The 15,505-nt window shown below is 51.9% G+C and overlaps 1 protein-coding gene across 4 annotated transcripts in view; it reads left to right on the top strand.

Moving 5' to 3' along the window:
* Window positions 1-15,505, top strand: part of TSPOAP1 (TSPO associated protein 1) — a 3,327,443-nt gene that overhangs the window by 1,259,119 nt on the left and 2,052,819 nt on the right. For all 4 annotated transcript variants that reach the window (XM_085649739.1, XM_085649737.1, XM_085649736.1 and 1 more), the window contains exon 8: window positions 8,031-8,153. In XM_085649739.1, the coding sequence (XP_085505865.1) occupies window positions 8,031-8,153 (123 nt within the window). The remainder of the gene's footprint in view (window positions 1-8,030; window positions 8,154-15,505) is intronic.

Below are 15,505 nucleotides of genomic sequence, written 5' to 3'. Positions count from 1 at the left end.
CACACAAGGTGCTCCATGCATAGTCCAGTTCAAACCGGTGCTGGGGCACTCCAGCCCCAGCTCTGGCGCGAAACTGGACAAAGGAAAGGGGGTGTAGCCACTCCCCTTCCTGGTCCCACCCATAGGAGGGACCTTGCAGGTAGCCCAGCCCACTAGCCCAGTATATTAGTAGCTAGTTGGGCCCTGCTAGATTAGATTATCCTGAACCTGCAACTTGAACAGAAACTCTGGACCTTCGACATTCGACGAAAGAAGAAGACTGAAGAATCTCCCTTGTGGCCAAGGAGTGGTCACCCTGTGCGAACAGGCACCATCAAGAGACTTACCCTTTGCTTTGCTGAAGTTCTACGAGGGACCGACTGCAGAGCCTGACCAGAGCCTTGACTTCCAGACTTCTCCGACCCTGATCCACATCCACAGCCGAGCTGAGATCCGTGGAGGCGACGAGAGACGTGGGACCGGCTACCTGGGAAAAGTGGCGAGTATCTTCCAGCGCAGCTTCTGAGGCACCCTCGAGGTTGTGCACCGGGGATTGAGAAGCCCCAACCCCAAGCACCATCTGCACCGAAGATCAGCCCCCCACACTCCACGAGTCCTGCGTGGGGCCCTTCTGCATTTTCCTGCTTGCCGCGTCTGTCCGGTTGCTTGCCCGTTGGCTAGTAACCTTTGCAACGACACACCTTCAATTTTCCACTGCTGGTTTGGCTTCTCCAGACTGGCTCCTGCTCCTCTGTACAAGAGAAGCACCCCAGACCTTCCTGGTCTGCACCAGAAGCAAGTCCTCCAATTCTTCGTGGGTTCCGCTTGCCAAGGCTTGGTGAGTCCTAGTTCGACTTCGACGCCGCCGACAGCACGAGCCTTCGTGGGACAGCTCGCCTCCTGGTCCTGGTCGTCCTCGACGCTCCTGGTACCCGTGGCTGCTGCGACAAGCTTTACCTCTTCACCTGCAATCTCCCGACATCGCCTGGTTCCTTCCTGGTCACTGGCTAGTGACCCAGAATCTGTACCTTCTGCTTGCAGGTATCCTTCCTTCTTGATCCCGGCCTTGGGATCCACCGGACACTCTTCACCGACTGCCTGTCAGCACCTTTCCTTCAGGCATCCATAGGAGTCGACGATGAAACCCGACACAAGTTCACACCTATGCACCCGCAGCCCATGGGCTAGGTAACTTGGGTACTCCGGTGCTCATCAGGGTATTGACTATCCTAGTGTCTAGTTCTCAAGTCTCGACTTCCTAGCTACTCCAGAAGTGTCCTAAATCTTATTAATTCTAAACTGTACTATTTCTATCGATTATACGCATTACGCGTGAGTGTTTCCACTCTGCACCTGAATCCCGTGGGCCTCCCACTTCCTAACCTTGGGTAGTATAGTGTAGCCCCAGCGATGGCCTAGGCTTATCCTATTTCCGTGACAGTGGTCCTTATACCACTTACTTAGTATATGGTTTGCGTGGCCCCTAGGGCCTAACTGTATTACTTACCTGTGTGACTTAATGTATGCTTGAATAAGACTGTGTTGTACTTACCTCGAATCTCATAAAGAGTGCTGAGGGTTTGACTAGAATAAATACACTTTATTTTATATATATCTATCTGTTGTGGTGTCCTTTCATTTGGTATTCAAGGGGTTATAAATGGAATAACAGCTGGCTTCACATGCCAATCAGAGTTTAGCCTAAGACTGCTCTTGTCCATGCTACCACTAGGATAGCTGGTCTATAAGGTTGACTTTACAACCAATCACCATAAGGGTTGTTTGGACTGATACAAGGTGTACACTAGAATTAGTGACATCATATATCAGGCCAACTTCTCACATTGGTGAGCAGCAGTTGGGATCTGAGCTTGCTGTTGTAATACCATTGTAATCTTGAGATACTAAATTGAAAGATCACACAGATATTGTTAGGTACATATAACATAGATTATAAATACTTAAGTCCTACTGGACTTAGTTGTTGTAGGTTGAAGGGCCTAGCACACCCTGACTACAACTACTAGAGAGGTTTAGTAGATACAACTAGTGTAGGTAGGTGCACACACCACACCCTCACTAGAATCATGTCCCTGAATGGAGATCACACTGATACTCCCTCAGGAGAGGAGAATCCTAGACAGATTTCCTCTAGATATGATGCATTCACTTTCCAGGAGGTGAGACAACTGTGTACCTCCAGGAGATTAAAACAGGGTTCCAACCCTACCCTGAGACAGCTAGTGGAGCTTCTGGAGGCCTATGATGCTGAAAGAGCTGCCAAGTATGGTGCCATAGCTGTAGATAAGGGCCTCCCCTCCACAGAAGAGACCCTGACTTAACTGATACAGATGAGTCAGAAGAGACTTCAGAGGAAGAGGGAGGTAGCAAGACCCCAGTCAGAAGACTTAGTCAGGCTAACTTAAGCTTACATGGGAGCTTGCATGGGAGCTTCCCTTACAGGCCCCCAAGTAATCTTAAAAAGAGAGATAGAAGGGGTAGATCTCCCTCAGGGGACTCTCCCCACTCCTATTACTCAAGAAGCTCCAATGCTTCATCCCACAGGGGGATGACTTCCCCCCAGAGGAGAGAGCATAAGGCCAGAATGAGGGAAGCCAATCTGAGGATTGAAAGGGAAGAACTTGCCCTTGCCAAAGAGAAGCTTGATCTGGCCAGAGAGCAAAAATTGTGTGGGTCAGAACCCACTGGTGGCAGCAACATTCCTAGAGATAGGGATAGGTCTTATGACCATGGAAACCTAAGCAAGATAGTCCCCCCATATCAGAATGGGAATGACATCCACAAGTGGACGACTGCTTTGGAGAGGGCCTGCAAAGTACAGCAGGTACCCCAGAGTCAGTGGGCAGCTATCTTGTGGTTCTCCTTTTCTGATAAAGGCAGAGACAAGCTCCTCACAGTTAGTGATGAGGATGCTAACAATTACAAAGTCCTGAAGAGTGCTCTGATAGATGGGTTTGGCTTAACCACTGAGCAATATAGGTTGTTGTTCAGAGACACCCAGAAGACACAGACACAGGACTGGTCTGATTTTGTGGATTGTGCCACTAAGGCTTTGGAGGGTTGGTTAACTGGCAGCAAGGTGCAGGACTATACAGGATTGTACAACTTGATTATGAGGGAGCAGATCCTTAGTAATTGTCAGAACCAGCTTCTCCATCAACACCTGGTAGACTCAGATTTGACCTCTCTCCAAGAATTGGGAAAGAGGGCAGATAAATGGGTCAGGACCAGGATTAGGCCTAAAAATCAGGGTGGTGACCAAAAGAAAGATACCACCAAGCCTCAAGAGAAGGGTGGGGATAAAACAAAAGAGAAATCTTCCTCAGGTCCCCAAAACTCCACACAGGGTGGTGGGTCCCAAGCTCCCTCCTCTACCACAGTTAAAAAGCCTTACTGCCATGAATGTAAAATTCCTGGGCATTGGAAAACTGACAGCAGTTGCCCAAAGGCTAAAAACAAAACTGTTCCTCCAATTACTCCTGTCACACCACCTATTACTGTCAGCAGTAATCCCCCAGGTGGTGGGAGTGCCCCCAAAAATTTGGTTGGGTTTTCTTGGGGAACACAGGGGGACCCTGGCTTAGCCACGTCCCCTACAGCAGCTACTCTTGTCTGTGATGGTGGCATGGGGTTTGCCAACTTCACTGCCTGTCCCAACACTTTGGGTAGGTACAGACAGGAGCCCTACATCAATGGTAGAAAAGCTGAGGCCTACAGAGACACTGGAGCTAGCATCACTATGGTGGCCCATAGGCTAGTTCCCTCTGAGCAGCTTTTGCCTGGTTTCTCATACCAGGTAACTAACATTGATGGCAAACAGAACATTCATCCCATGGCAGAGGTATGTCTCAGCTGGGGAGGTGTCACTGGCCCTAAAAGGGTGGCAGTGTCCCCAACCTTGCCTGTAGACTGCTTACTGGGGAATGACTTAGAACTCTCAGCTTGGGCTGGAGTTGAACAAGACACCCATTCTAAAATGGTAGGCCTTTCACAAAAGGGTAGTGGGGTTGTGCCAGCCACAACCTCTGTCCCAGTAGATTTCCTCCCTGAAAAGGTTGGAAGGGCAGTGGTAGCCACAGCCCAGGCAAAGACAGATTTCCCTGTAGAGATTGGCAGAGCTGTGACAGTCACAGCTCAAACCCAAACGGAGTGCCTCCCTGAAAAGGTTGGCAAGGCTGTAATGGTCTCAGCCCATACTCAGACTGACATAGGTGTAGTGAAGCCTGAAACTATGGATCACTCCACACAAACAGAGAGTAGTGGGGAGGAAGAAAAGTCTCCCTCTCCCCAGACATTAGGGAAAGGTCAGCCTCCTCAGGGATCTGACCTCACCCCTAGTGAAGGAACTGCCCCAGAGGTAGCCAGGCCTGGCCTGGCAGTGCCTCTGATGTCAGTGGCCCCTTCCAAGGTGGGACCCAGTCTGGTGCAAGTAGCCTGCCTCTCTCTACCCTGCCTCAGTCAGCCCAGGGCTGCAGAGGTCAGGGAGGCCAGTGGACCCCAAGAGGGCCCCTGTCCACAAGAACCCCCCCCCCCCATCAAAAGAATGAGGATTGCCTGGCTAGTAGCCCTAGCCAGGTGATGGTTAAAAACATTCCTGAGGGATCTCCTTTACAGGTAGTTAGGGACCTCCCCCAGAGGGATTCTGTTGGGCACAGGCAAACATGGGACCTTAGGGCCCCAAACCTGACCTGTCCCTCCAGTAAGCCCACAAAAGGGACCCAGCCTCCAGCTTTAGGTAGCCAGAGGCTGACCCTGAGAGCACAGTGCAACTCAGTTAAAGAAAGAAAGGCATCCATGGTGGAGGATGATTGGAGGAAGCTGAGGCCTCACTTTGAGGACACTCACTTCAGTACTCCATCTCAACACCAGCCTTTTACTTTGCAAAGACACACCAAAGGTTGAGATTCCCTATGGTGGAGACCCTATGATATCTTTAGGATGAGGGATTGCTTAGTGGACCATGAGACAGGGGGTAACCATGCCAGTGCTGGTTCTTCCTTATATGGCCACTTAGGCAATAGAGGCTTACCTTGTCAAGGCCAGCCTTATCTTCTTTCGTTTGGGGCGGGGGGTTGTGTAGGAAGGTGGATATCTGACTATGGTTACCCCCAACTTTTTGCCTAGTGTCTAGCTGGTTTTTCGACTTAGTTGGCCTGAGATCCTGCCATTCAGGGTCTCAGGCTGTCTGCTCTCTCTTTAAAATGGACTCCATGTACCCTAGCTACATACCCAATTGGTAAGGATCACCTTATTGGACCCTGTACAGTGTACCCTAGGTACCCAGGGCATAGGTGTACCCTAGGCCTCCCAGGGGCTGCAGCATGTATTATGCCACCCCTGGTCTGGCCTTCCAATCAGACACAACTGGCTGATCACTCAGCTGGGGCAAGGTTGTGTAATCACCCCTTGCTTAGATATAGTATACCTATATCTACCCTTATATATAGACACATGTGTACCTATCAGCCACTCCTATGGCAGGCCTTAACAATCCTGGAGGCAGAGTGCTTGGTAACATGTGAGATGGTGCTCTAGCATGAGCTGAGCCTGTCTGCAGCTTTCGGAACCATGTCCTTATAGCTGTTCTATGATATAGCCTACCATATACTGTTAAAGTGCCTTATAATCTTAAACGGTTATGGTAACTATGGTTTGGCTTTATCAAAACATGTTGTGTAAGGTGTCTAACACTTTGGAATAATACCCCCATACCATTTCTGGTGATGAGGATATTATTCCTCCCTTCTAGAGGGAAAGACATGTTAAAATCCTACTTTGCTGTTTAACTCTCACCAAAGCCTCAGCATCACAAAATGGATGCTGCTGCCACAGACACGAGTCTGACCTCCTGCAGCTGGGAGCCCTCCCAGCCAGGGAGGCCTGGACAATAGGTTTCCTGCTTGGGGAGGTGCTAGCACCTCCCCAGACAGACTTTAGTGTATTGGGGCAGGGAGGGCTGAAAGGAATGAGACATGCCTGGGGCACACAAGGTGCTCCATGCATAGTCCAGTTCAAACCGGTGCTGGGGCACTCCAGCCCCAGCTCTGGCGCAACACTGGACAAAGGAAAGGGGGTGTAGCCACTCCCCTTCCTGGTCCCGCCCACAGGAGGGACCTTGCAGGTAGCCCAACCCACTAGCCCAGTATATTAGTAGCTAGTTGGGCCCTGCTAGATTAGATTATCCTGAACCTGCAACTTGAACAGAAACTCTGGACCTTCGACGTTCGACGAAAGAAGAAGACTGAAGAATCTCCCTTGTGGCCAAGGAGTGGTCACCCTGTGCGAACAGGCACCATCAAGAGACTTACCCTTTGCTTTGCTGAAGTTCTACCAGGGACCGACTGCAGAGTCTGACCAGAGCCTTGACTTCCAGACTTCTCCGACCCTGATCCACATCCACAGCCGAGCTGAGATCCGCGGAGACGACGAAAGACGTGGGACCGGCTACCTGGGAAAAGTGGCGAGTATCTTCCAGCGCAGCTTCTGAGGCACCCTCGAGGTTGTGCACCGGGGATTGAGAAGCCCCAACCCCAAGCACCATCTGCACCGAAGATCAGCCCCCCACACTCCACGAGTCCTGCGTGGGGCCCTTCTGCATTTTCCTGCTTGCCGCGTCTGTCCGGTTGCTTGCCCGTTGGCTAGTAACCTTTGCGACGACACACCTTCAATTTTCCACTGCTGGTTTGGCTCCTCCAGACTGGCTCCTGCTCCTCTGTAAAAGAGAAGCACCCCAGACCTTCCTGCAAGCAAGTCCTCCAATTCTTCGTGGGTTCCGCTTGCCAAGGCTTGGTGAGTCGTAGTTCGACTTCGACGCCGCCGACAGCACGAGCCTTCGTGGGAGAGCTCGCCTCCTGGTCCTGGTCGTCCTCAACGTCTCATGGTACCCGTGGCTGCTGCGACAAGCTTCACCTCTTCACCTGCAATCTCCCGACATCGCCTGGTTCCTTCCTGGTTCCACGTGATCACTGGCTAGTGACCTAGACTCTGTCCCTTCTGCTTGCAGGTATCCTTCCTTCTTGATCCCGGCCTTGGGTTCCACCGGACACTCTTCACTGACTGCCTATCAGCACCTTTCCTTCAAGCATCCATAGGAGTCGACAAGGAAATCCGACGCAAGTTCACACCTATGCACCCGCAGCCCGTGGGCTAGGTAACTTGGGTACTCCGGTGCTCATCAGGGTATTGACTATCCTAGTGTCTAGTTCTCAAGTCTCGACTTCCTAGCTACTCCAGAAGTGTCCTAAATCTTATTAATTCTAAACTGTACTATTTCTATCGATTATACGCATTACGCGTGAGTGTTTCCACTCTGCACCTGAATCCCGTGGGCCTCCCACTTCCTAACCTTGGGTAGTATAGTGTAGCCCCAGCGATTCCCTTGGCCTAGGCCTATCCTATTTCCGTGACAGTGGTCCTTATACCACTTACTTAGTATATGGTTTGCGTGGCCCCTAGGGCCTAACTGTATTACTTACCTGTGTGACTTAATGTATGCTTGAATAAGACTGTGTTGTACTTACCTCGAATCTCTTAAAGAGTGCTGAGGGTTTGACTAGAATAACTACACTTTATTTTATATATATATATATATATCTGTTGTGGTGTCCTTTCATTTGGTATTCAAGGGGTTACAAATGGTATAACAGCTGGCTTCACATGCCATTCAGAGTTTAGCCTAAGACTGCTCTTGTCCATGCTACCACTAGGATAGCTGGTCTATAAGGTTGACTTTACAACCAATCACCATAAGGGTTGTTTGGACTGATACAAGGTGTACACTAGAATTAGTGACATCATATATCAGGCCAACTTCTCACAGTATCCACCAGAAAAAGCATTACCGAAGGTAAGTAACTTGTTCATTATACTGTTTATGAGTTAATAGGCAGTGTCCATGTTGATGATCTAGGTTTGCAAGTACATTTTCCTTATCAAACTTATTAACACTTGAATAGTTAAGATATGCATCTGTCTGTTGTTCGAAAGTAGGGGTAATCAACCAGGTCACTATCCATTTTTCCTTTCATTAGGTTGAATCTGAAAATGCTGACCTGAAGAGTTTGCTTGTCAAAATAAATGAGCAACGTGATTCTGCTGTCCAGGAGAGTCAGCGACTCCAAAGCAAACTGGAGAACCTAGAGCAGGTGCTGAAGGTTAGTAATCCCATTAAAAGCAAACAGTAATATTCGTTTTCCAAAAGATTTCAGTATATGTGTTGTTTAAACTTCTGAGATTTGGGGGCTCTAGAGGGCGCCTGGCAAGATGGCCGCACTCTAGTGCAGCTCTGCCCGGCTGACCTCTTATCCGCCCAGAATCTGCTGCATACTGGGGCAATCAAGCATATAAACTGCCACCCTGCATGGAGTGTCACCCCTGCTACATTTAGTGGCCATTTGTGCGACCGGAGAGGCTTTGAACTGTGACAATTCAGCGAGAGCTGCCCCGACTGCTTACGACCCTAAACTTTTGGCCTAAAGGACTCAAAGAACCACTTGGAATTTCTGTGTTGTTTTTTACAGAGTATAACACTTCCCTATGGCCCTATTCGAATTTGTGTCTTTAGAGTGAATTTTGATTGTATTATTAGAGAGTATGTTTGTTTCTGGACTGTCCAGTGTGGTATGGGAGTGAATGTGGATATGACTGTGGTGCAATGTGTAAATAAGTCTATATATGTACAGTTACTAATTTTTGTTATTTGTTTTATGTAAATCGTGGAAATACACCATAAGTATATGGTAAATTGAAAACAAAACGTTTAAAATAGATTGATTAAATCGACTAAACAAAAGGTCCTTGTTCATTTTGTTTCCTTTCAAAATGTCCCCACATAAAAAAGTGGAGTAAAAGTGTATCAGTATTGGTATTTTTGTTGTTACTTATGATATGAGGCATGGCCTTACTGATTGCAGCCTAAACCCTGTTTATGTTCAACCGACTGCCTTCGAGGCAAAGATGGCGGCAAGTGTGCGCTGAGCTCCGGCTGGGGCTCTGAGGCACCGAGAGCGTGCTGTGCCGCATTCTCTACGCCCCTGCTGGATGCGCGGCCGGCGGCTACTGACACCTACCTCGCCGGTGAGCCTCTTGTGACGGACTGAACTGGCCTCCTTCTCCGACAGACCTACGCGACCGGCTCCTGTATTGGCAGCCTGAGGATCGGAGGTGGGAATCCGTACACTGTGATGAGTCCGGAGTCCATCTGCAGCTGAGGAGCCTCATCATCGCCTGCCGTGGGCTGCGGTAGGTGGGGGCGGTCCAGGACCTGGCCCTTGACTGCTGAGGTGGGAGTGGGTCCGGGTTGTGGGCTGTGGGCTGCTGGCTGCGGTCTGCGTGTGTGGCTCGCGCAGACCTGACTGTCTCGGCCTAACCCGCTGGCGCTGGATGAGTGGGAGAGAGAGACTGCCCGAGTGACATTATACTCTGGAGGCCCTTGACTTTGTGGATTGGCCCCTTCGAGGCTCATGTTACTCTCGGGGCCTGTGTAAGGATGGAGGGGTTGCTTGGGGGCTCACTGTGCAGCTGCTAGGGGTCGCGACGCTCCCTCCTTGCTGGGATAAGCGGGAGACAATTGAACTGGCGCTAACTCCCCGAAGCGCTGCTCACATCTCCGCCTGCGCTGGGTGTCCTTGTGTGGCCTGTGGGGGGGCTGACTGCGGGAATATACCTTGCCTCCTGAAGGGGGGTTCCTGAAGCTGTTGAGACTCTGCCGCTCCTATGAGAGGTCGGATTGGCCCGGTGGTATCCTTTAGTGGCCTGTGGTGAGACCTGACTGCATGCCCCTGGTCCCCCCTCCCAACTGATAGGACCTGGTCTGACTCTCTTTGTGGAAGCAGCGGGCTGCATACTGGCTGAGTGGGACTTACTGGTGGGAGCACCACAGGGATTGTTTCAGTGCAGCAGCTTTTTCTGTGTCTTTGGGCACCGTGGGAGTGTCAATTACGCGAGTCCTAATATATGCGCTAGCTGTGTTCTGCTGGACGGTGTTTTTAATTTTTTTTTAGGAAGGCAGTTGTTCCCCGTCTTGTAAGGACAGCCTACTGTACTATTTAGAGTGGCCTATCGCGCTTCTTGTCGGGCACAGTGCCTGGAGGAAGCTTCTATATTGCAGGGGGTGGGGTGCAGTACCCATACTGTTCGTCACTAACCATGGGGAAGCCTGACAAGTTACAGCCCGTCTCACTTTTGAGGCGCGCAAGTCGGGTAGGAACCTACAAAAAGGGGCTTCTCACTCCGAGGCTGATGGACAGGGAGAGGGCCCGCCTAATCTGGAGTCTACACTGATGGCAATGCAAAAGAGTCTCTAGGCTATTGAGGGTAGTATGGCTACTATTAATCACAAGCTGGACCATATGTCTTCGCAATTGGAAAAGCAGAATACAAGGATGGGGGAAGTAGAGCAGAGAGTTTCTAATACGGAATATGGACTCAACAACGTCGCTAGCAAAACCCTCGACATGGAAAAGGTACTCGCCCTCATACAGGCCAAGAACGAAGACTTGGAGGCCAGATCCTGACTGAATAACATCCGATTTACAGGTCTTCCCAGTCCACAAACACAGGCAAAATGGAGCACTTCATTGAGTCTCTTATTAAGGAAATATTTGGCCCCGAGCAACTGTCCTCTAGTTCGTAGTGGAGCGAGCCCATCGCTCCCTGGCAGCGCGACCGGTCCCTGGGGCTCCGCCTCGTCCGATTATAACTCGACTGTTTAACTACTGGAACCAGGATGTTATCTTGCGGCTGGCCAGGGAAAAGGGCAACATAAGTCATCAGGGGAACACATTGTCCTTTTTCTCGGACTTTACTGTTGCGGTTCAAACTGCGCGGCGTGAGTTCAGGGCAGTGAAAACATTCCTCCAGTCTGAAAACATACCTTACGCCATGTTGTATCCCGTGCGCCTTCGTGTGGGAACGGAGGGGAATTTCAAAATCTTCTCTACCCCTGAGGCGGCGATGGAGCATGCAAAGCAGCTGAAGAGACACAGGCGTGAGTCCGGCATTGACCAGGGGAGGAGGACTGATGATGTTCAGGAAATGTTGGGAATGGGTTTGCTAATAGTGCCTTCATGTGAAAGAACCTTATGGTCTGCGGGGGGCTCTCTGCTACCTGTTTATTATTTACATGCTCAGGGCAAATGTTTCTATGTCCTATGCATATTTGATTGGATGCCTTCAATTTAGTATTTGCATTTAGATTGTAACACAGGTACTAGACCTGATCAGCCACCTCCTACGAATTGGGAGGATAGTAGCACTCTGACGCCCCTATATGGGTGTTCACCACACATTGCTATTGGTTAGTTGTGTTCTTTGGGGTCGGATTAGTTTTGACAGGGATGGCTTTGGCAAGTTGGGGGTGCCTAAGTGGGTGGGGGGGTCTATGGTGGGGGATGGCGGCACTTGTGCAATGTATTATATGTACACACAGCCAACATGATATAGGGGCTGGATCTTATCTTGCTAATGCCTGGCTGGCCCGCATGCAACATGGGGGTGAGTTCCGATTTGTAACCTGGAATGTACGAGGCCTTAACAACTCGAAGAAAATCCGCACTGTCTTAGCGGCTCTGGATAGGTGGAATGTTCAAGTGGCCTTATTACAGGAGACACACCTGACCTCTCTAACTGAGAAAAATGTAGGCACCCGGTGAGCTGAAGTTCGAACGACGTCTTTATACTCATCATATTCCCGGGGGGTGATGACTCTTGTCCGGAAGGGCACACAATTCCTGGTACACGGCACGGACAGGGATGAACAGGGACGTCTGGCGATTGTACACAGCACGCTTGGGGGGTACAAGTGTTCTTTTGGTGAACGTTTATGGTCCGAATGGGGATGATGCCTCCTTTTTCGCGGATTTCTGGCGTAGGATATCTAAATTTCCCAGTGCTGAGATTATTTGGGGAGAGGATTTTTAACACATGCTTGAAGGTTCGCGAGGACGGAAAGGGGAGCGGGGCCCCACGACACAGACAGTCCACAGAGACCCTGATGGGGCTAATGGATGCTGGCTATGTGCATGATGTCTGGCGCTTGCGTCATCCTGTGGTCAGGGAGAGTACTTGTGTCTCTACTGTACATGGGTCTTGGTCCCGTTTGGACTATTGGCTGGTGTCGGAGGTGGTCTGTATGTGGGCTGTGGACGTTCGACATCTGACCAAAACGCTCTCAGATCACTCGCCTGTGCTGTTGGCTTTGCGGGTCCCGGGAGGTGCTAAGCCCCCATTTGCATGGAGGCTGCAGCCCTCATCTTTGTTGGACCCGGTATTTAGGCAAACGATTGGAGAAGCCATTAATAATTACTTCAGGGAAAATGTGGGCACTGTGGACAGCGCGGGCGTCCTTTGGGAGGCATTCAAGGTGACTATCTGGAAGGTGTGTATTGGGGGCAGGCCGGGGTTCTAAAAGATCTGCGCCGTAGGATTAGGAAACTCGCGGAGGACATAGCTGCTCTGGCGCGGGACCATGATAGATGCCCAGCCATTGCCAAATTCGCCGCAATTCGGGAGCTAGTGACGAAGCACAATGGGACAGTCGACCAAGAAATGCGGCATAGATCGCAATGATGCACAGCTCGCTATTACGTGGAGGGAGGACGACCTAGCCGTTCACTTGCTCAGAAATTAGCAGCGCCTCGCAGTCAGGCCTACATCACTGAGCTGGTGGACGAGCCGGATGAGATGCACTTCGGCAACATGGATATCAGTCGGGTGGTCTTGGATTTCTACTTATGTCCCTACCAACGTGCAAGGCAGCAGGCCTTGATGGCCTTCCTAGCAAGTTTTATAAGGCCTATGCCGAGGTTCTGGCGCCGCAGCTGTTGGAGGTATTTGCTGAAGCGTACGATTCTGGCAAGTTGCCTCCATCCCTTACGGAAGCCTTAATTGTAATGCGCCTAAAGCTCGATAAAGTGGCGAATGCATGTGATTGTTATCGACCCCTCTCTATTATTATTATAGACGCCAAAATATTGGCAAAAATGACCGCCACTTAGTTGCAACCCTTGGTTCCCAAACTGGTCCTTCCGGATCAGTCAGGCTTTGTGCCTTCTAGATCCACAACGCACAACCTCCGTACTATTTTCTCTACTTTGCACTACTTTGACCGGAATTTCAGGCGTTGGCTGTGCTGCTTGATGCAACAAAGGCATTCAACTCCGTCCAGGGAGAGTACATGTTTGTAGTCCTGCTGCGCATGGGCCTGCCCCCATTCTTCCTAAAATTGATACACCTTTTATATGATGCACCGATGGCGCGCATCTGGCTCAATGGATGGGTCTCTGAAGCATTTCCCATTAAACGCGGTACGCAACAGGGATGCCCGCTGTCGCCAATGCTATTCACTCTGGCATTGGAGCCGTTGGCCTGTAAGCTGTGGCAGCTGCACGCCCCGGCGGCGCTGCGGTTCCGCCAGCGACCCCTAATGGTGTCATTATATGCTGACGACATGATGATATATGTGCGCGAGCCCGCCACATATTTGCCGGAACTTTTGAGAGAATATGTCCGGTGTAGTGTCCTAGCAGGGACACGTTCTAGTGTTTCTGTATGTGTGGAATACACTGTACACCCACCCACCACAGACGTCACTGGGTCAGGTGACGCTGTTAATAAAGAGGCCGAGCGCACGTGCTCGTGGCCATTAACCCACTACCCTGACTATGTGTCTGGTGTCTATGATTACCCCCTGCATGCGGGCCTAGGGCCCAACATCACACTGGCGACGAGGCGGGTACTTCACCCCGCGTGTGCACCCTCTGCTCGACACACAGGGAATTGAGGCTAAAAGGAGGGAGAGAGAGCTGCCCGCAGTGAGGGCACCCCCCCCCTGGGAAGGCGCGACGCGCCGAGTAACCTGCAAGGCATAGCCCGCAGCTGGTCCGATGGCGATCGAGAGCTCACCCCGCACCGAAGACCAGCTGGCCTGCATGCCGCCCCGGAGAGATGGCACGGAAGTCGGGTGCCTACCCCGACCCCGTCGAGACTGCCGCCGTGCCCGGTGGTGAGGAGCGGACCGATCGGAGCCCACCCGCATCGGCCGCGACCCGGCAAGTGGCAGTGATCCACGCGGAGCCCACCCGTGTGGAAGGAGAGGTCCGTGGCCAAAGGTGAGGAGCCGCGAGAGAAGTGGAAGCCGAGCGGGAGCCCACCCCGCATGTGAGGAAGGTTAGCCCGGAGCGACTGCGAAGGTGCAGCGGAGCGGCAGAGTAGCGACCCAGCCCCTGCAAGGGGCGGAAGTAACGTGAAGTAAATGCGGAGCCCACCCGCGGCACTGAACGGTGACCCCGTCTCCTCCGCCCCAACTCACTGCCCTGTACATCGGCACCACCACTCCCCGCCCCGGGCAGCGAGCGAATGAAGGAGCTGCTGCGGGCGGGGAGAGCAACGGATAGGCGGCGGATGGCCAGCGAGGCGCAGGTGCACTAGAAGCGAGCGCGAAGTGTTTCCCCCCAAGAGGAGGCAGAATGAACATTACGATACAAGCGGAGCCCACCCGCAGCGGCAGCGGTACACGACCGCACGCGGCCAGTGCCGCCAATGAGTGAACACATCAGCGGGTGACCGGCAGCACATCCAAGCGCGATTTTAAAATGCGCGCGGTGAAGCGCGAGGTGCCCCCAAGGCGGGAAGACTCGACCGGCATGAAATGCAGGGAAGCGGCCGGCGCCGCCGAGAGAAACTCAAAACTGAGTGCGCGATGGCACTAACTGTCACCATGCCCCTAGAAGTTCCAAATGTGCTGGGAAACCCAGCGTGACCCTGGAGCAGTTTCCCCCCCCAACTCGTGAGGCACAAAGTAACGCCTGGATCCCTGCAGCTAACTGACACTGCCTGTGTCCTCCCTGCCTAGAAACAAATAAATGCAAAAAAGACTTACCTGCTGCCTGGCCCCTGTCCAGCTCCCAGTGTTCTGCTCCAGCTCCTCCCGGACCGGTGAAGCCTGGAAAGTGGAAAACAACACGAAAGACAGTCTAGCAGCAAAGGAGGCTGCTGCTGAATGGGAGACAAGCATACCCTGCACTGCCATCTAGTGGCCGGAGGGCAGCATTGCACCAGCTGCAGGAAAAGAGTGGAAAGGCTAGAGAAGAGGCAGCAAGGAAGGTACCGCAATGTCTGACGGAGACAAGGTGGTGAGCGCACAGGTATGCGCCAGAAGCGCAGGAATGCGCCAGAGGTACGGGAACGCGACGGAGGCGCACAGGGATGCGCAGGAACGCGACAGAAGCGCAAGGGAGAAGAGATAGTGTGCCGCAGGGATGCAGCGCCATCACACAGCGGCAAGGAGGAGGAAAGGAGAAGGGTCAAGCCACGTCCACCCCAGCTAGGACTGCGCTGTCGCCGCATCAAGTGGAGTGACCCCTCAAGAGAGCCAAAGGACTCAGCGCAGATGTACCCCGGACGCGGGAAGTACACAGCAGCGCCTACAAGAGAGGAACTACATGGAAGAAGATGTGCGCAGCAAATATCCAACGACACGGAAGGATAAGGACGCAGAGGCACACCC

Source organism: Triturus cristatus, chromosome 3_2, assembly GCF_964204655.1.
Source record: "Triturus cristatus chromosome 3_2, aTriCri1.1, whole genome shotgun sequence".
Lineage (NCBI taxonomy): Eukaryota > Metazoa > Chordata > Amphibia > Caudata > Salamandridae > Triturus > Triturus cristatus.
This window is presented reverse-complemented; position numbering and strand designations above follow the sequence as displayed.